Source organism: Dama dama, chromosome 5, assembly GCF_033118175.1.
Source record: "Dama dama isolate Ldn47 chromosome 5, ASM3311817v1, whole genome shotgun sequence".
Taxonomy (NCBI): domain Eukaryota; kingdom Metazoa; phylum Chordata; class Mammalia; order Artiodactyla; family Cervidae; genus Dama; species Dama dama.
The window spans coordinates 112,137,327-112,155,960 of NC_083685.1; the positions used below are offsets into that span (position 1 = coordinate 112,137,327).

The 18,634-nt window shown below is 51.9% G+C and overlaps 1 protein-coding gene across 11 annotated transcripts in view; it reads left to right on the top strand.

Moving 5' to 3' along the window:
* The window catches only part of ATP6V0A1 (ATPase H+ transporting V0 subunit a1), a 58,172-nt gene extending 41,093 nt beyond the window's left edge, over positions 1-17,079 (top strand). For 6 of the 11 annotated variants that reach the window (XM_061144046.1, XM_061144049.1, XM_061144051.1 and 3 more), the window contains 5 exons: positions 4,142-4,249; positions 5,214-5,231; positions 9,495-9,612; positions 9,901-10,072; positions 15,565-17,079. In XM_061144046.1, the coding sequence (XP_061000029.1) occupies positions 4,142-4,249; positions 5,214-5,231; positions 9,495-9,612; positions 9,901-10,072; positions 15,565-15,658 (510 nt within the window). In that variant the 3' untranslated portion in view covers positions 15,659-17,079. Of the gene's footprint in view, positions 1-356; positions 432-4,141; positions 4,250-5,213; positions 5,232-9,494; positions 9,613-9,900; positions 10,073-15,564 lie in introns of all 11 variants that reach the window. The other 5 variants (XM_061144048.1, XM_061144052.1, XM_061144053.1 and 2 more) reach the window with 3 other exon arrangements.
* Positions 17,080-18,634: the final 1,555 nt, after the last annotated feature.

Sequence of the window (18,634 nt, forward strand, 5' to 3'; positions counted from 1 at the left end):
TGACGTTTTTTCTTTTTAAAAAGGCAGCATACATACTTGTGCTTACTTTATATATGTGTGCATCTGAATTACACACACACACACACACGCACGCTTAAGTTGACAAATATCCATTTCTGGCACTGCAGTAATGCTTACTTATTACATTGCCTGGTAAAGCCTAAAAGATCGTATTGCATGACTCTCATACGGCTGTTAGATTGTTACTCCGGTTGGAGAGCAGCTGAGTTACCAGACCGTCCTTCTCCCTTTTCTGACCATCTCCATCCTTCCATGTGCCCTCCATTCGTCTCCCCTTTCACTCCCTCCCTCTCTTGTTTCCTTCTCCCTTCCTCTTTTCTCCCATTCACTATCAGGAAGGGCAACCTGTGGAGGCCCCAGTCAGCCCAACCCCGAGCCAACAGGGACTAGAGGCAGCAGCGGCTGCAACAGTGAGTGAATTAAACCAACAAACCATCACATATTGTTTAAAGAGGTGGCAAACAGTGCAGCAGAATTCTCTTGAAGTATGTTGAGAGCATGGACCATGTGTGCTCTTGGGAAGTATGTCCTTGTTACTCATTGAGGCGCTGACAGAAAAAACCTCCACCTCTTAGGAACAGATTCTGGTGTCATCTGTACCATTGGTCCACTCAGTTTCCATTCAGTGTATAAGTACAGTCATGTCTGTGAACGTAGGGCGTTTGTCATACCCTCTCCAAGCCCATCATCTTAATCCAAGAGGGCAGCTCTTGGACTCATCCATTGTCATGTGTGTATTTTGTGACCCTGTGTGGGATGATTTTTTTTAGCATGGAGTGAGAACATCTTTGTGATTCTTGAATTGACTTCCCTCCACTTTCAACATCTGCTTCAAAGTGATGCTTGGACATTTGGTCCACATTAGCTGTGACTTACTGTCTTTCCAGTGGAAGCTTGTATGTGTCTTCTTTTCTGTGAGAGACTCAGAAGCCCTCACATCCTCAGCTGTTCATTGAGACCTCATCCTTGCCATGTGTCTTGTGTACTTTCCACCTGGTGTAATAACAAAGTCATATTCTGTTTCAATCTTTCCTTCTTCCAATGCTAGCTCATGATTCAGTGACAGCCGTTGAACCTTAAGCATTTCATTATTTGTCCTTAAAACATCTGTTAACCAAAATCTTATAATGCACTAATACCAAATTAGCCCAATCTATTCTAGGTAATAATGAATCTGTAATATTTTTGAAATCTCACCAGTAGCGGTTCTTGATGTTCTATTGTATTCTAGTGGCATCATACTCTTTTAAATAAATATTTAGATGGTGACCATTTACTTCATTAGGTGTTCCTGATCCTTTTAACTTCGAAAACTAATTATTCTTCTAGAACTAGTCTCAAAAGGCTGATATCTTGGATCAGAAGATATTTAAATGTGGCTGCTTAAAATTATTTTCAAATGGGGACTTACTCTCTTTCATGAGAGGGGAAAAAAATACCCTAAAGCACTTACTGTCCATGTACTGGCATTCTTCTCATGTGCTCTTCTTTCTTCTAGTCTTAGTTTGAAGTGTGCTTCTGCTGCATCAGTCTTGATGCTTTCAAATCTAGCATCCTCGTCTGTGATACTGTCCAAGTTAAAAGTCCCCGGTCGGGAAACCTGCTCATTCGGAGGGACTCCTTAGCCCACTGGTTCTTTAGCCAAACATCTATTTCTGGAGAGCAGCCTGAATGCATCAGGATGATCATTCCATTATGAGGGTCCTAGATTCTTGACCCCAAGAGCTGAGGATAGGAACACAGATCTGGTTTTGTTCTGTCATCTGTCCTCTTGGTTGTCTGTAAGCAGTGTATCATAGTTTTAATTTTTTCTTTTCTTCTTTCTGCTGATGTGTGTGTCTCATCTCCCTTCCTGTAACTCACACTTCCTCTGTTCTGAAGGGACGCTTATTCTGTCTGGCTGGGAGGTTTAACCTGGCTACCCCCTCACTTCATCTGCTGGTTGGGGAAAACTTCAGAAATGACTTTCTGCTTTAGGCTCTAAAGCCTGCTTCCTCAACCCGGGCACCCAAGGACCCACCCCAGGATACTCAGGAATCCTGTCCTGTCACCAGTGTGATGCAGAAGGTGCTGCGGAGTGTACACTTGTGTTATATGTTCAGTCCACCTCTCGGGGGTCATCAAGTGTAATAGTTATACAATCTGGAGGTGCCCGGGGCAGTTCCCAGATCTGACTGCACATCAGAATCACCTGGTGAACTTTGAACTTATTTCTTAGGTGTTAAAACAGAACAGAGAAGTGGAGGAAGACATAGAGATTGCCCGTAATGCCGTGACCCCTTGTGGCATTATGTGTCACCCCCTCCTGACATGAAAAACTAAAATCAAAGCAATAGGTGCACTTGGTTAGGGCTGCAAACAGTACTGATGGTGAAGCTTCCCCTACCTCCTCCTCCAGGCTATTGTTAGCAAGTGAGGAATTTTGCCTTTAAATTTTTTTTCTGCCAATATCAGCATATATCTGTCATCTATTGATAGAAATATGTATATACATATGTACAGGTATATATATCTAAAACACATGGGCAGTTGGGTTTTAAATTGCAGCAGTCTTCTGCCCCTTGACTTACTGTTTCATCACAGTACCCTTAGAGTTGCCCAGCAGTCCACAGGACTGTCTGTTGGATGTGCTAAAATTATGTAACCATCCCCTTATAGATGGCTCTGGTGGTTGTTCCCAGTTCTTTGCTGTTCTGAATACTGTAACATCCTTGTCCTTGTGTCCTGATAAAACTTTACAGGCGTAGATGTTCCTAGCAGCAGGCTTATTGTCTCAAAGGATGCGTGCATTTTGAGGGGCACGCCTTTTCAATTTTGATAGACAATCAAAATGATCATACAGTTTGTCCTTGGGGAAATGTTTTTTAAGACACAGATTTTCTAGGCCCTACCCTAGACCCACTAAATTTACCATTTCTAGAGGTGATATTCGAGACTGTCTATTTAATGAAATGCAGCTTTCAAGGTGATTCTGATACAACTGGTTCTCTGACGAGCATGTGAGAACCATTACTAGAAGAAAAGAGAGAATCTGCCCAAACCTGGAGGGTCGGTGGTCATATGCTGTGGTCAGAGATGCACACTAGAGGTGAAGCAACGAGTGGGGACCTTGGGGCGGCTGTCCCAAACCGCTTGCATATTGTCGGTGGTGCTGCTTGGAGGCCGTTTAGCAGGAGAGCAGTCTTTGAACTCTTGCCTTGTTTGGCTCCCTGGATGGCAGCCACGTGAAATAGATCTCAGAGCTCTTTCCTTGGTTCCTTTTCTCTCTGTGGCAGGTTAGCACTAATTGGTATCTGCCACACTTAAACCCCAGTTCCGCCTGGTTTTTGAACCCAAAGAATCCCCTTGCCTCAATAAACCCAAACTTTTCCAGATCAGGCTGACTTAGAAATTCTGGTCCTGGGGACCCTGCTCAACATGGCTGTGGAGTGAGAGGCAGCAGGCACCTAGTCAGCATCTGCCCGCGTGCCTGTGAAAAAGTTGTGTTAGCACTCAGAGTCCTCCCCTGAAGGACAGGAGCCTCACTGGGTATTCTCTAGCTGCAAGCTAATGTACATTAAGCTTTTTTTTCCCTGTTCTGTGACCTAGAAAGTCCTTTGTTCCTGGGCAAGGACCCAGTATATTTGGGGGAGAGGTTGCTGAAACTGTTGGGCTCCTGTTGAAATCTTAGCCGACCAGGTTGCAATCACCATGTCATCTGACTCCCCTCCCTCTTAGAAAGTGTAATCTTTAGTTCCAGAAAAAGTTAGGTCATTGAAGCCTTTACAGATAGAGCCATGCTTGTTAGGAGGGTCTGTTCCTACTAAGCTTTTCACGCAAGCAGGATTCTCAGTTGGCATTGGCCAAGGCGAAGTTGATGCCTCTTGGTGCAGCAGAAACTGCTTGTTGCCTCTGATCAGACTGAGGTGGTACATGTAGTTCGGGCTGGGCCTGGGCAGAGGTGGTTGGGGTGGGAACAGTGGCTTGATTTTACTTAGCTGTTCCATCAGTGGGTTTTGTTTTTGTTGTTAGAATATATGCTTTTCTGAGGTTTGTGTGTACTAACCATCGCCCTTCCCCACATCACAGAATGTCACATTAAAGCCCAGGCAAATTCTACTCTTTCTGTTCATCTATGTAGGGAACTCTCAACTTTGGTGGGATCAGGGTGGGCAACGGACCGACAGAGGAGGATGCTGAGATTATTCAGCATGACCAGCTCTCCACCCATTCAGAGGACGCGGAGGAGGTAAGATCAGTGGTGTGGGCTTCCTCTCCTCCCATCTTGGTTCAGCCCTAGTCTTGTGTCCCCAAGTGGCCTCACTCCTGTCTGCTCCTTGAAAGATGAAAACACTAATACTGAGCATCCGCCTGCCTTCTGGACCTCTTAGGGCTCCTCAGCTTTTTTCCCAGTGGCCCCTGCTATAAACTCCAGGTGTTGCCTGCTGAGCCCACAGCAATTTTGTTCTGTTGTCTGGCTTCTTGAGTTCTGCGAGGCCTGCAGTAACCCTGTTCGTGAATCAGTTATTGACCACTCTCCTCAGACTGAGGCAGAGCCAGCCCCAGTGCCCCGGCTCTGACAGCAGAAACACGGCCACTTTTGGTCGCCCCTTCGTCCCTTGCCCCTCCTCAGACTGGTTCCCGTGTGAACTTGAGTCACTGGGTTTTTGAAGTCCTGCTCCACTAATGTGTTCTTGTGGCAGACACGTTCCGTGAGCCTCTTAAAGGACTGACTTGCCTACTTTTCAAAGGGAGGATGAAGTCTGAACTTACTAGACTTTCCCTTAAACCACCACCTCCAAGCTATTTTTTTTAAATCAGTCTCCTTGCCTGACCATTTATACCACAAAGCCTCTGAGCTGAACTTTGAATCTCATCTATCCACTATATTCTTTTTAAAGCATAAGGAATAGGAATTGGATACCCAGGGGACTGAACTGTGCAGTATGACTGACGGCATCTACTTTGTGTATGACTCTTTTAAAATAGAAATGGCAAGGCTTGGGATGCCTTTTCATAATAAGTACCAGCACTCCAAGCACTGCTGATTTTGCTTTCCATTTGTGCTGAGGAGGCCTGTCTCTAACATGTTAGAACATTTAACATTCACGGTCCCCCACCCCCACCAAGAAGCAATGAGTAGCCTCGTGCTCATGACTTGTGACCTTGTGTGTGGCGTGGCTTCCCACTAAGTGTAAATTTGTGTTTTCAAGCCTACCGAGGACGAAGTGGTAAGAAACCAGCTGGCTTTGGCTTCATGTCTATCTGGGGCTTCTCTTCCCGTCCTTGTCATCACTCTGCTGTCCCTGCCGCATCCTGGGGCCCCACGTGACACCCGTGTACCCTGCATCTCACTGGCCATCTCTAACCAGTCTGTGAATCTGTGTTCTGAAAAAGCTCATCTCCATTAACTGCATCTCATGTCAGTCACGTCTGTCTCTGTTTCATTGACTTTGCTGATCTAATGCCTTGAGAATGGCTTTACAAGGAGCTGCAAGTAATGTCTGCACTGGCATTCTTGAAGTGACTCCCCTTAGGAGTTAAACCCTGTTGGCCTCCGCCTTCCTCTCTGTGATGCTATGTATAGTCGCTCTGCCCTAGGGGTAACCATTTCCTCCTTGCTCCTCTTGAGTGCTTATGGGAAAGCTCACCCTTCCTCCCTGAGATGCAGCCCACCTCTTCCTGCTGCCCTCATCGGCTTGATGATGCTTGGAGTGAGAATGCTGGACCTTTGCTGGGGGTCACCTTTACCTCCACGTGACCCAGTTGGAAGATAGACAGCTTTCCCAAAAGGAGGCTTTGCCTCTAGGATGCATCCTAGAAAAAAACAGTCCATCTGCATGCAAGGAGTTCATATTATCCCAGCCACACATAGAGAGTAACAGAGTAGAAAGAAAGTTGGCTAAATGTTCAGGCCACAGCCAGACTAGAAGGCCTTTTAGCTCGGCCGTAATTCACTTAGCCATGTACACATTTTAAATTGGGTTTTTAATAGGCTTTGCTGCACTGTTTGCATCTTCTCCCCAAATTCCTCTCTGAAATACCCAGACCTGTGACCCTTTCCCTTTTCTGGCTTTCCTGGTCCTCTCTAAGTGGGCAGTGGGATGGGAATGGGAAAGGCTCTGTTATTCTGTGTGAAAGCAGACAGCGTTCTGTCTTCCTGAAGGCCAGAGAGGCCCCTTGGCGGGCATCTGGGAGCTTCTGTTCCTCCGGACCACTCCTCTGTGCATGGCTGCAGGCTGGGCAGCCTGGAAGGGCCAGGTGGGAGCGCGTCCATGTCAGTGAGGAGCCCAGCCCTCTCCCAGTAAGGCTGCCTCCAGCACCAGTGCCTCCAGCTCAGCTCTTCTATGCAGCCCTGTCCCAGGGGAGTGGACATGCAAACAAGATGGACTGAAATTCAGCCTTCCCAGTCTCTGGCCCCACCCCCGACTCCCTCAGAGATTGTTTCCCACAACATCATAAGTAGTGAGGACATTCAGATAACTGTCTCAGATATCTATAAAGACGTCACAGGTGGAGGCAGCAGACTCTCCCTGGGGGCGCTCTGTCCAGCTGCACACCAGAGCCCGGCCCTTCAGTTGTCTGGGAAATCTTTGCAGGCTGTAACCACTCAGCAAGGGTCAGTGGGACCTGTCCCTACTGTGTCATTTCACCAGATAACATTCATCCACTCACTCATTCATTCACCCTCCATGTGCCAAGCACAGTGCTGCAAGAACTGAGAGAAGAAAAAAAACAAGTCCTTGCTTTCAAGGAACTCCAAGACTGAGGAGACAGTCTGGGTGACAGATGCTATGATCAAGGTGTGCCCAGGATGCTGTGGGAACACAGGAGGAGGGCACCTGGCAAAACACTGGGGTGGGGGTGGGGAAGAGGACCCCTAGAAAGGATTCCCTGAGGGAATTATTGCTGAGGTTAGCCTGGTCAAGCCAGAGTCCTCTGTGGAGGGAGGGCCAGAGGGAACGCAGACCCATAGTATGTATAGTTGCCATAAAGACACATTTTTGGGGATAAACAAGTTTTCAGCTTGCTAGAGCACAGTCAGGAGTTGAGGGACTGGTGAGAAGTAAGACTAGAGATTGGCAGACAGCAGCCATAGTAGAGTATTAGGCAAGAAGGAGCGCCACGGGGCAGTGAAGCTGCAAGTAACCCAGTGTGTACCATTGCTGAAATACCCTAGGGGAGAAGGGTAGAGGGTATATTGGGTGGAGGAGGGGCATAGCCTGAGAGGGGTCAGGAAAGACCTGGGAGGCCTGGAGGGAAGTCAGACATTGGCATTGGGAGTTGGGAAGGAAGGGAGCAATAAGAGATGGAGGAAGTAAAAGCTGCAGGCCTCGGGCCTTCGTGAATGCAGGCAGTGGGAGTGAGTGAGAAGTCAAGCTTGACTTCCAGGTTCAGGTACCTGCAGCTCTAGTTATGACCCCCAGTTAGACATGGGATGAGGAGTAGAAGTAGGTCCGGAGGGTCAGAGGAGAACAGACAATGAGTTCAGTTTGGGTGGTGTGGAGTTTGAAGCACCTGCGCTGGGGCAGGAGATGTGGACAGCTGGTTGGAAACCCACAACATGGAAGTAGAGGTGCCCATTGGGAGCTCCTCCCGGGGTGGCCGCTGAAGGCCTGAGTGGCAGTGCTACAGGAGAGAAAAACCAAGAGGAAGTGAGCGTGTCAAGGAGAGGAGGAGGACAAGGCAATGGTGACAGATGCTGCAGAGGCTCAGTCACAGGATGTCTGTTAGACCTTGCGGCGGGAGCTAAGGGGAGTGAGCCCGGGAGGTATGTGGAGCTAAGAGGGGGCAGCAGGTGAGGAACGGGCATGGTGGGGTGGCCAGGAGGCGGGTAGAGAATTAGACAGGGCGTCTGCGGTGGCTCCTAGTCAGTCGTAGCTGACTCACATGGGGCAGTGACAGACTCCTAACTGCTTGGCTGGTTTCTCACTTAATCCTCACCCCACTTATTATCCCCCCCGCCCTGCCCCGCAGTATACAGGTATGAAAACTTGCCCAAGGTTACAGAGTAGGAAGTTGGGAGTGAAAGAGAGGAGAAGGCCAAGGTAACGCCTGGAAGGAAAGCTTCCTCTTCCATCTCAGTTCTTTTTTGGTTAATGGGAGAAACTCAGAGTGGAATAAAATTGCTGAAAGGATCTGGTTCTAAGGGAGCCCACAGTCACTGCTTTCACGGAGCTCTTAGTAAAGCCTTGCACTCCGTGGAGATGGGGACCCTGTCCTTCCTTGGAGCATGGACTGTGGGGTGATAGCCAGCAGTGGTGGCAAAAAGCTCTTAACAGCATTGTCAGGATTCAGGTAACTATGGTTACCCTAGTTTTTAGGGTAACCAGAAGACTTTGCAAGAGCCTATTTCAAAAGAAAAGCCCAGAAATACTCTGGGTATAGATAAGGGTGAGGGAAAATGAGGCGATTGCCAGAGATGGCGAGCTGGATCTGGCCCCCCTCGCCACTGGCCATTCCCATGAGGCCTGGGCTGTTAGCGCTTCACCAGCCAGCCCAGCCCTCCTCTTCTGCCCTCACGCCGTTTCTCAAGGCAGTTCTTTCTGGTATCTTTTGGGGGTCAAGTCATGTGAATCTGGAAAGAAACTGGTGAAAAACAGACTGACCTGCGGGCAGGGCAGGCTTGGAAAGCCGATTTGGGCAGCGGCCCTCTGCTCACTGGGTCTGGTCTGGGCCCTGTGGGGAGGGGCTGCCTGCCTCCTGGCCTTCAGTGGCTGTGGCTCCACCTGGGAGAGTGAGGCCCGGAAGCATACCTAGGGCTGGACTCCGAGCAGGCCTAACAGGAAGCTCCCCACTGCCCCTCCTCCTCATGCTGGAAATAATCTTTGATGTTGAAAGGAAAACCGGAAGAAAGGGAGCGTGAGGAAAACAGATCAAAAAGACAATACGTGTTTTGTTTGACCTTCATCACCTGCCCAAGTAGGAATTTGTAAAACTTTGCCAAAACGTCCCTGTGTGATCTTTTCGGAAGTCTCTAAAGTAACAGGGAGTTACCTTGCTGCCTACATGTTGGGAAAATAAGAAGGGGCTGCAGGGGTTTAGTCTTCTCCAGGTGATTTCCAGCCTGGTGGCCTGTCCCCTGACCCCATCCCAGGGAAGAGCCCTTCCTGCCCTCCTGGCTCTGAGAGCAGGGTGCTCTGCTCTCAGGCCTCACAAGGTAGAAGTCAAGCCAGAACAGAGCTGCCAGACAGCTCTTAGCCCAACATGCACCCCACTCCGGAGCTGACAGCCTAGTGGGGAGAAAAAGCAGATGTGTTGAGAAGAGCCTCATTAAGAAGTAGTTAATTCAATGTAGTGTTTTGAGGGGAGGGGGGGCACCCAGCTTGGGGCCCAACCAGGCAGGATTTCCGGGGATGGCCCCACCGAAGTGTCTCCACCAGGAATTCAGCACCAAGGGCTCTGGGTCCAGGTGGCCATTCGTGCCAGCACTCAGACCCCTGCACACTCCCCGCCCCGCCTCATTTCCGCTGTCTGGTTTCCTCCCCTGACAGTTTGATTTTGGGGACACCATGGTGCACCAGGCCATCCACACCATCGAGTACTGCCTGGGCTGCATCTCCAACACCGCCTCCTACTTGCGGCTCTGGGCCCTGAGCCTCGCTCATGCACGTGAGTGTATTTCTCTCAGGTCAGAAGCCATGTCTGTCCCCCTTGCTTGGGCTCTCCCTCCAGTGGGGGCTTAAAGAGAGTGGAAATTACCTTATGGCTCTGGAATTATGGACTCCCGAATCCTGGGAGAATGACATCCCGCTGGGAGTGTCCATGCTTTTGCCAGGTTAGCTGTTGAGGTCGCAGGAAGCCGGGGGGCAGGGCATACTGCGGTGGGGAGATGGAGAGCGAGGTGCACAACCTGCAGCACCCCTGGCCTGCCTGAACTGATGTCCTGTCTCTCCCCAGAGCTATCCGAGGTGCTTTGGACCATGGTGATCCACATCGGCCTGAAGGTGAAGAGCCTGGCCGGGGGCTTGGCGCTGTTCTTCATCTTCGCCGCCTTTGCCACCCTGACCGTGGCCATCCTCCTGATCATGGAGGGCCTCTCAGCCTTTCTCCATGCGCTGCGGTTACACTGGTGAGGGGCAGCGCGGGCCGGGGCGGGGACGTGTCCTTAGCTGCACAGAGGGCGGTTTTACGCCAGAATCCGAAGACGCTAGGAAGTGTCTGCTTTCACATCCTCATGCCCAAGGACGTACTTGGTAGTGAGCCTCAGGAAGTGTCCTCTGAACAGCACAGCTCACTTTTCCCAGCCTCCAGGGAGGAATCCCTGTTGTGTGCTGTCAGAGTCGCTCTCCTGTGTTCAGCCTTCTTCAGTGTCTTGATTATGGCTTCAGAGTTCTTCTGGGGTCTTTGTTTGGGGTGTTTTGCACTGGCATTTAACTCTTTCCTGTCCTCAGAGCAATGAAAGCAGCTGTGGAGTAGATTCTAAGTCCAGGGAGGTGCTGGAGCACACTCTGCCCTTGTCTTGTCCCCGTATCCTATCATGGCGCCAGTGTCTTTAGGTAAGACCCTGGCAGCTCTCTGTGAGTAGGGGGAACTCCTGTTCCAGAGCATGTTGCTTGGTACACTGAAGCCACCTCTTCAGAAGGGCAGGTTTTGGATTTGTTTGTTTTCTTTCTTGAGTGTTGTCTGTGGCTCTTAATGGCTGTGGATGGAGGTGGCTCAGGTCCTGCGGAGTGGAGAGCTGAGGTCTGGTCTGGACTGTGACTCCACAACTTCAGAGTAAGGTTGGCAGATTTAACAAAGTTACAGAGCCCTCAGTTAAATTTGGATTTCAGATAAACAATGAGCATTTTTTTTTAGTATTTCCCAGATGTCCACGGGACATGTTTATACTGAAAACTGGCCGTACTGCACTTTATCTGGCTACCTGACCCCAAACCTGCCTCCTTGAATCTCCATCTCTCCCTTCACGTTATGATTCTCCCTCTCTTTTGGGGTCCATCGGCTCTGGAAGCTTTAGGCCTGAAGTGTGCACACACAGTTGTGCCAGTTTAGGGGCTCACAGACTCACTGTCCTGCCCTTTGGGCTCCCTAGACGAGATGATCTGCAGTGTTCATGATCTCAGGGTCAGGAGAAAGGGCTGAGTCTTTCCGTTGCTTCTCAAAACCTGAAGAAAACTAAAATCTGAACCTGAGAAATCTCTTCCCCACTCCCCTTATCTTTGTTTTTTTCTTGTCTGACGTTGTTTTCAGCTGAGCCGGCTCAAAGATTCCGTTGTCATTTGTTGTTCTGAATGACAGAGGGGAAAGTGAGGCGGGGGAGGGGGAGCCGTGGCCGGGACTGACTCTTCCCTCAAAAGCTCCTTTAGGAGAATCCGCGTCAGGACACCATGCTTTCTCAGGCCTGGCCCTCTCCTCCCCCACGTCCCCTCCCCGCCCAGCTGTTGTTTACTGGGAGCCAGGAGTCTGGCCCGGCCGAGTGGCCGACTGCTGGCGCACTACCCGCTCTCAGCTTATCAGCGCACGCTCGCCCCAGCACACTTCCTCACCACCCGGTGCTGCCAGCCTGTGGTGACTCACTTGTTCTTACCCTCTTGGCTTCCTTCCTTTCCTGTTCACTTCTCTGTCTCCTGAGCGCTGGGCTCCAGGGAACAGTGACCAACCTACCTGGACTCCAGCCTGAGTGGGGAACCCGTTACCTACCCCCAGGTCAGTGGGGAGCAGTCAAGGAGCTGGAGCAGACCTGGCGGAGCAGTGAGCCAGGCCCATGTGGAGCAGGGAGGGCCACCTGGGCCCAGTGTCCAGAGTGAACTGTGGCGATTGGAGGTCACGCTTTGCTACCAGAAGGATTCATCTTCCTCAGGCTTACCTGTGGGCTTCGAGTGAAGGTCCTCATGAATGAGCCTGAGGAAGTGACAGGTGGCGAAGAAGCAAGCTTCAGAATCGGGTAACCCGAGTTTAAATTCCAGCTCTGCTGACACTGGCTGGGCGACCCTGAGGACAGCACTTGCCTCTCTGAACCTCACTTTCTCTCCTGTGGAAAGAGAGGAGGATGTCCATGTGACAAGGTTGCTGCAGTTAAGTAGGAAGTAATGCACAGACCAAGTGATTGGCCTGGTGCCCTGGCACATCAAACCCGAGATCAAATGCAGATGAGGCTGCCCTGAGGAGAGGGTTGTGGCCCCTGTAAGCGCTCCCTTCAGTCTGTTAGAAGAGAGACCCCAAGGGGAAGCACATGAGACCACTTGAATAGCTAGCAGATGTAGTTTGCAAGGGATAGGCTCATCAAATACTGTATCATATTTGCAGGGTGGTGGTTGTTTGGTAGTGGAAATTTTGGATAGGAGAGAAAAAAAACAGCAGTGAAAACTCTGGGCAACTTTAAGAATCCCATCCCTGGAGGCCTTTGTTTTCCCTGCCACTAAAAAGGAGTGAAAGAAGCTGGTGCTCGTGCACCCTCTCCTGGCTGAGTGTGGACGTGCCCCGAGGATCTCCGGATATTATCAGTCCAGCAGGACTGCAGGCATTCTGAGTTATGACCATCCTGTGAGGGCTGGGAACAGCTGGGCCCGCTGAAAATGGCTGCAGGGACATTGCTGCTATGTTTGCCTGGCTTCCAGCCTGGGCATCTTTATACCTGTCGCCTTACCCCTGGTGTTCAGCTGGGCTTTCTTGATTCTGCAAGGACTGTCCCATTACACAAGTTCTGGGTCTTTTTGGTGGGAACAAGAAGAAAACATCTGACTTAATAACAAAGGTAAACCTTGACTCTGAGGGTCACGTAGGGACATGAGGAGGTGAAGGACATGTGGAAACAGCAGGTGAATTCATGCACCCACCTGCTAACTCTGTCTCCTCCTGAGTTACATCTGTCTGTCCTTTCCTCCCACCAACTGTGCACAGTGTGGCCCTCTTGCCTACCATAATGAAAGGTCTTTTCTTCCTCAGAAAAGGCAAAGGCAGGGGTGTGATTTGTGTTTGAACTGTGGACACCGGATTGATGTTAACAGAAAACTTGTTGCCCCATGACCTACCTTCACAGGAACCTCCTCCCTTCCTACCTAGCAGGTTCCACATGCACACTCAGACTGGGGGCTAAAGGGGCAGATTTGGGGGCCAGTTTGTTTGTAAGGAATACAGTGGCACCACAGCCAGACACTGTGGGTGGCTGAGGGAGTGGCTGCTCAGGAGAATGAAAACCCCTGAAATGTAGCCCCCTGGGCTGACCTCACAGCCCTGCACAGGGGTCATCGGCTGGCTGTGTGCTGCAGGCCCAGCACTGCTCAGATCAGGACAGGACCGCGTCTCTAAAACCGCCTCCCGTCGGCCACACCCCAGCAGGGAAGGGAAGAAGCCCAGGTTTTCTCCCTTCATTCACTCAAGAAAACAAGATTTCTGTCACGTAGCAGGGGTGCTCTCTCCTGGGACTCCCAGTCAGTCCTTCCGGGCCTCCCGGTGGCCTTTGCCAGGTGTGGGAGCTGGCAGAGTGACAGAACCCCGCCCGACTGCCCGAGGCTCTCCTCGCAGCTGCTGAGTTGGAGATGCATTTTAGCGGCCTGGGGTGTGGTAAGGCCCTGGAGGCGTCCCAAGCAGAACCCCCCCCCCAACCCCCGCCCCCGAGAAGGAAGGACTTACAGGGCAGCCAGCAAGGTCCCGCCGCGCCCCGGCACAGAGAACTTCATGTCTGTGCTTTCTCAGGAAGCACACAGTTCCTGGCTGGGGCCGGGGGGTGTGGGGGAGAGACCAGCAAGGAAACTGCTTTCCAGCTTTGTACTGGGAGGTTAGGGCAAGCACGACCAAGAAGTGGAGCCACACTGGCCTTGAAATACCCACAGTGTCCCCGGTGGGCACTACCCTAAGTCCTTAAGTGGCAGCGAGGGGGTATCAGGTGGTGTGTCAGGGGGACCGCCCATCTGCTCACAGAGTAGAGTTATGTGCCCCCCTCCCGGGCCTGGGTCCCCTGATATACATGAAGCAGGCAGGGTGATGGCAAGAAACCCTTGCCTCTGACCCCCTTGGGCCTGTGAACACATCTGCAGCTTCTCCGCTCAGCCAGTTTGGATCAGAACTGTTTGTGTGATGAGTCAGCCAGAGGTCAGATACATCACAGACCCCAAGGTGACTTGCCCACGGTCTGGCTGTACATGGTTGAATGACATGAAATGCTGTTGCCTGTACACACGCAGCCTACGCAGCATGGAGGATTCAGTCCTCAGAGCCGGGAGAAGCTGAAACCTACCCCCACCCCTACCACATTCCCCAGGGGAGGTATCCAGAGCTGGACCCTCATCATGGGGGTGCTGGGACATGGGGCTGAGTCCTGCAACTGACTTCAGTTTGAAGCACCCCCTCCTGGATCCTATGCTCTCTGAGGGGACATGGCTGAGGCACTGACCGGACTCCTCCCGGGGTCAGGAGGCTCTGGGGACCTTGGCGTAGCCCCTGGAATGTGGGATCAGGGAGAAGGGCTGCCTCTTCTTGTGTTCACACAGAAAACCCTGTTCCCCTCCTCTCCCCAGGGGATGGAGTTGGTGGCTCTGCAGTTGGTGTCCTCGGCCAGTGCCCCAGGGCTGAGGGGCCTCTGAGGACCTCTTGGGACCACCGCAGACAGCCCCCTTCCCACCTCCTTTTCACTGATTTCCTGCTTGGAGGGAGAATGCCCTGGCGGAAGGCTGAATGAGAGGCAGGAAGATGGAGAGTGTCTTGGTGCCCGCTGCCCACAGCCTGCCTCAGCCCCATGCGGCCCGCTGCTGCAGGGATCCAGGCCACAAGGGTCACACAGCATTGAGTGGAAACTATTCCTCAGGGCAGCTCTCCTTGGCTTTTTTATCCTGTGAATCACGCATTTTTCTGCCCATATTTGGTGGTGATTTGGTTGCTGGGCGGCCGTCCAGGGCGAGCTTGCAGCCGGGCCCTGCTTCCAGGCGTGGACGCCTTCCTGCCCCCTCAGAGCTCGAAGGGCCCAGGGAGACCATCAGGGATGGATGCTGAGCTGCTGGGGAAGGGAGCTAAAGCTGTTTTTCCTTTCAGTCCCCAAGAGAAGAATTCTTTCTCAGATGTTTTTGCAGTTGGAGAATATTTTTGCCATTGCTTTGAGAAGACTTCCCCTCCTAACTTCCCCCTTTCCTGGGAATTTCCTCCCCTAAATCGAAAGCCTTCACTGTTCACTCGCAACCCTTGCTTCTCCTTCCTCCCCTGAGAAGAGATACAAACAAGAGAACAGTGGTCCCTGCCAGGGTTCCTTACACAAGTTCACACCACTCCACTTGGGACACTTCCATTGGAGGTCCACACCGGGCCCTGTCAGGAGGGGGTGCTGGGGGACTCTTCCCCATCCCTGTTAGAGGCTCAGGCCAACCAAAGGTTTTCTGCACCCAGCTTTCTGCAGAGTTTGACATATACACATTTTCCTCTGAGCAGGACAGAGCAGGAAATGAGACCAAATCAATGCATTGGTGTGGTGCGCCCTTGCTGAGGGCAGGCCCTGGGCATCTCGGGCTGGAAGCAGGCTGGGGTCTGGGCTTCGTGGGCAGCAGGGGGCTTGAGGAACTTGGGGCCGGGACATCTTTCTGTAGAGTCCCAAAATTTTTGTGGAATGACCACTCTCCTCTTCCCATTCTCCAGGGTGGAGTTCCAGAATAAGTTCTACAGCGGGACTGGCTTCAAGTTTCTGCCTTTCTCCTTTGAGCACATCCGGGAAGGGAAGTTTGATGACTGAGCCCCCAGGGGGCTGTGTGCCCAGCTGCCCTCTGCTCCCCGCCACGGTGGTTAGCTGTGCTCCGCTTGCCTGCTGGTTGTGATCCCTGGGTATCAGGACTCCTGTGTCATCCCCATCCCCTCCCCCAAGCCACCTGTGAGGCATTTAGCTCGATCCAGCTCCCCCTGGTCCCCGGCCACCCGCAGCTGGTGTGTGGTAGTGTAGTGGTATTCTAGAGAAGCCGCGCCCTGATTGTCACTCACACCCACTCACCCTGGGCACCCGCCCTGCCCTCCCGGCCTCTGTCTCACTTTTTCTTTGCCCCCTGGTGGTGAACCTGTTTGTTCATTTACACGAGAGCCAAGAGCACTTGGAGGGGGGCCCTCCACTGTCCACACCCAGGTTTTGAGCCCCTGCTCCTGCCATTCCCTTTCCTGGCTGGGGGTGGGGTGCTCTTTAACACTCCCCACTCTTAGATTAGCAGCGAGGGGTCCAGGGAGATGGTGTTTTTGTCCTCCACCCACCCCCTCTGATCTTCAGTGCTTGTTCATCAGGAATTCAGCTCAACCCAACTGCGCCAGCAAGTGTGGCTTCTCCCTGTTAGCCCGGAGTGTCCGCGGATACCCCACACCACCTTCCTAAGCTCACCCTAAACTCACACCTTTTCCTCCTCCCTCCCAGAACCCCCTTTTAGCACCCAGCATAACCTGCACAGCTGGGAGGACCCCAGACAGAGGTCCTGACTGGCTTCCTTGGTTGGCTGAGTCTCAGGCCATGCTCGGGCCCTGCCACAAGCACGCCCTCTGCGCAGAGGTTCCTGGTGCGGATGGGAGACCTTGCCCACCCCCAGTTACGAGTCTCAGAACTGTAGTCATCAAGGCGTTTCTGCCTGCTCTGCCCACCAGTGCCCCTCCCTACCTCCATGACGACCCCACATCGAGTGAGTGGGTCCTGGGCGGGAAGGTCGATGTCATTTACCATTTGCTGATTGGAGGCAACCGTCAGGGCTGCCAGTGCGTGTGGCTCTGAGCGCGGCTTGGCCCTGAGCACTACTTCCCCTGTCACCCCCACAGCAGGAGGCGGATCTTGGGGCCTTTTCTAATCATGTGTTGGCACGGCAGCCCTGGCTGCTTCAGCTAAATTGATCCGCAGACCTTCAGTGGTCGAGAGGACCCCCTAAATTGGTCAGCCCCCCCCCACTTGTCTAAGGGAGCTGCTCAGTGACTCCCCAGGATATCTGCCCCACCCCAGCTTCACCCCGCGCCAGCCAGTGTGACCTGACCCAGCCCGTGTGCAGAGCCCCTCCTGTGTGGCCCCTGTGGTTTACATGATGACCTTTGCTCTGTGGACAGGGGGGTTGGAAGCAGAGTTCTTTATCAGGAATCCTGCCGAGGTCCTCCTGTTCAAACATTCCTGTGTTGAATAAAGTGTGTTTGACTCTATGAGGGAGGCTGCCGTCTGCATGCCCGCAGCGCCCGTGTCACTCAGCCCTCTTGAGCCCATCTAGTATCTTACCCCCCAACTCCCTTTGCCAGCATTGCTGCCTTTTTCTGTGATCAAAGGCCACAGCTGCGGTGGCCCTGGCCAGGCAGTTTGTGAAATTCTCACCTTATCTCAAGTTTCCCAGGGGCCTTCTCACTCCCCGATCCCATCCACCCTGAGCCAAGGCAGCTTTGCAGACACCACCCATGTGGGGGAGGGGATTGGGGTCCCATCACCACCCCCTTTTCTGCACCGCACACCCAAACAGCCGGGGGAAGCAGGGGAGGGGCCTGGGCATCTGCCACCCTTCTCTCCCTCTGCTACAAGCATGCTCTCCAGGGCTCAGCCGCCTGGCTATTTTGAGCCCTGATTGCCTTTGGCCTTGGTATAGGTGGAACTCTGCCGGGGGGGGTTGGTTCTTCAGGGCAGCTGGAGAATTCGAGGTGCTGAGGCAGGCAGCCCAAGGGCCAACAGGCTGTCCTGGCTGGCGGGGTGGCAGGGCGGGCGCCTTCTCCCTCCTCACGGCCATGTAAGGCGACCACATTCTTTCTCAGCCTGCCCTCTCCATTCCTCCCTCCTCAAAGCTCCAGGGGAGGGGCTGCCCAGGAATGTGAGCACCAGGTTGACGACTACTGCTGCTCCACGAGGGGCAGGAACACCCTGTTCGTGCCATGCTCCTCAAACCCTCTCCTCCCTGACAAGCCAGCTGCCCTGGAACAGGCCTGGGCACAACACCCAGCATCCGCTCCTGAGAAAGTTGAGAGGGACCATTCAGGTAAATGAGCTATTTTAACCTCTGCTCTGTTACTGACTCAAAGAGGGAGGGAGGCCTAGTGAGAATAGATACTTGGAATTAATGGAATAGAATTGAGAGTTCAGAAACAAACAGGTATAGTCAGCTGGTTTTCCACACAGGGACCAAGATAATTCAATGGATAAAGAACAGTCCTTTCAACAGCGGGTGTTAGTACAGCTGGGTGAAAGTGAAAGTCGCTCAGTAGTGCCCGACTCTTTGCGACCCCCATGGACTGTATCTCCAGGCTAGAATACTATCCACACATGACAAATTTGGACTGTGACTCATCATATACAAAAAATTAACTCAAAATGGATCCTCGACCTAAATGTAAGAGAAATTTTAGAGGAAATCATAGGGGTACATCTTCCTGACCCTGGGTTAGGCAGTGGTTTTTAGAAATGGCATTAGAAGCACAAATGATAAAAAGAAGATAAAAGATAAGTTGGGTTTTAGCAAAAATTAAAAAACATTTGTGCTTTGAAGGACAGGATCAAGGCAACCCTCATGCTGGGAGAAAATATTTGCAAAGCATATCTCTAATAAGGGACTTATATCTAGAATATATGTAGGACTTTCACAACTCCAGTGATAGAGACAAAGACTCAGTCTTAAAAAAGTACAAAGAATTTGAATACACATTTCTCAAAAAAAAAACATGAGGCAAATAAGTCCATGAAGAGATACTTGACATAATAAGTCATTAGGAAAGTGCAAAT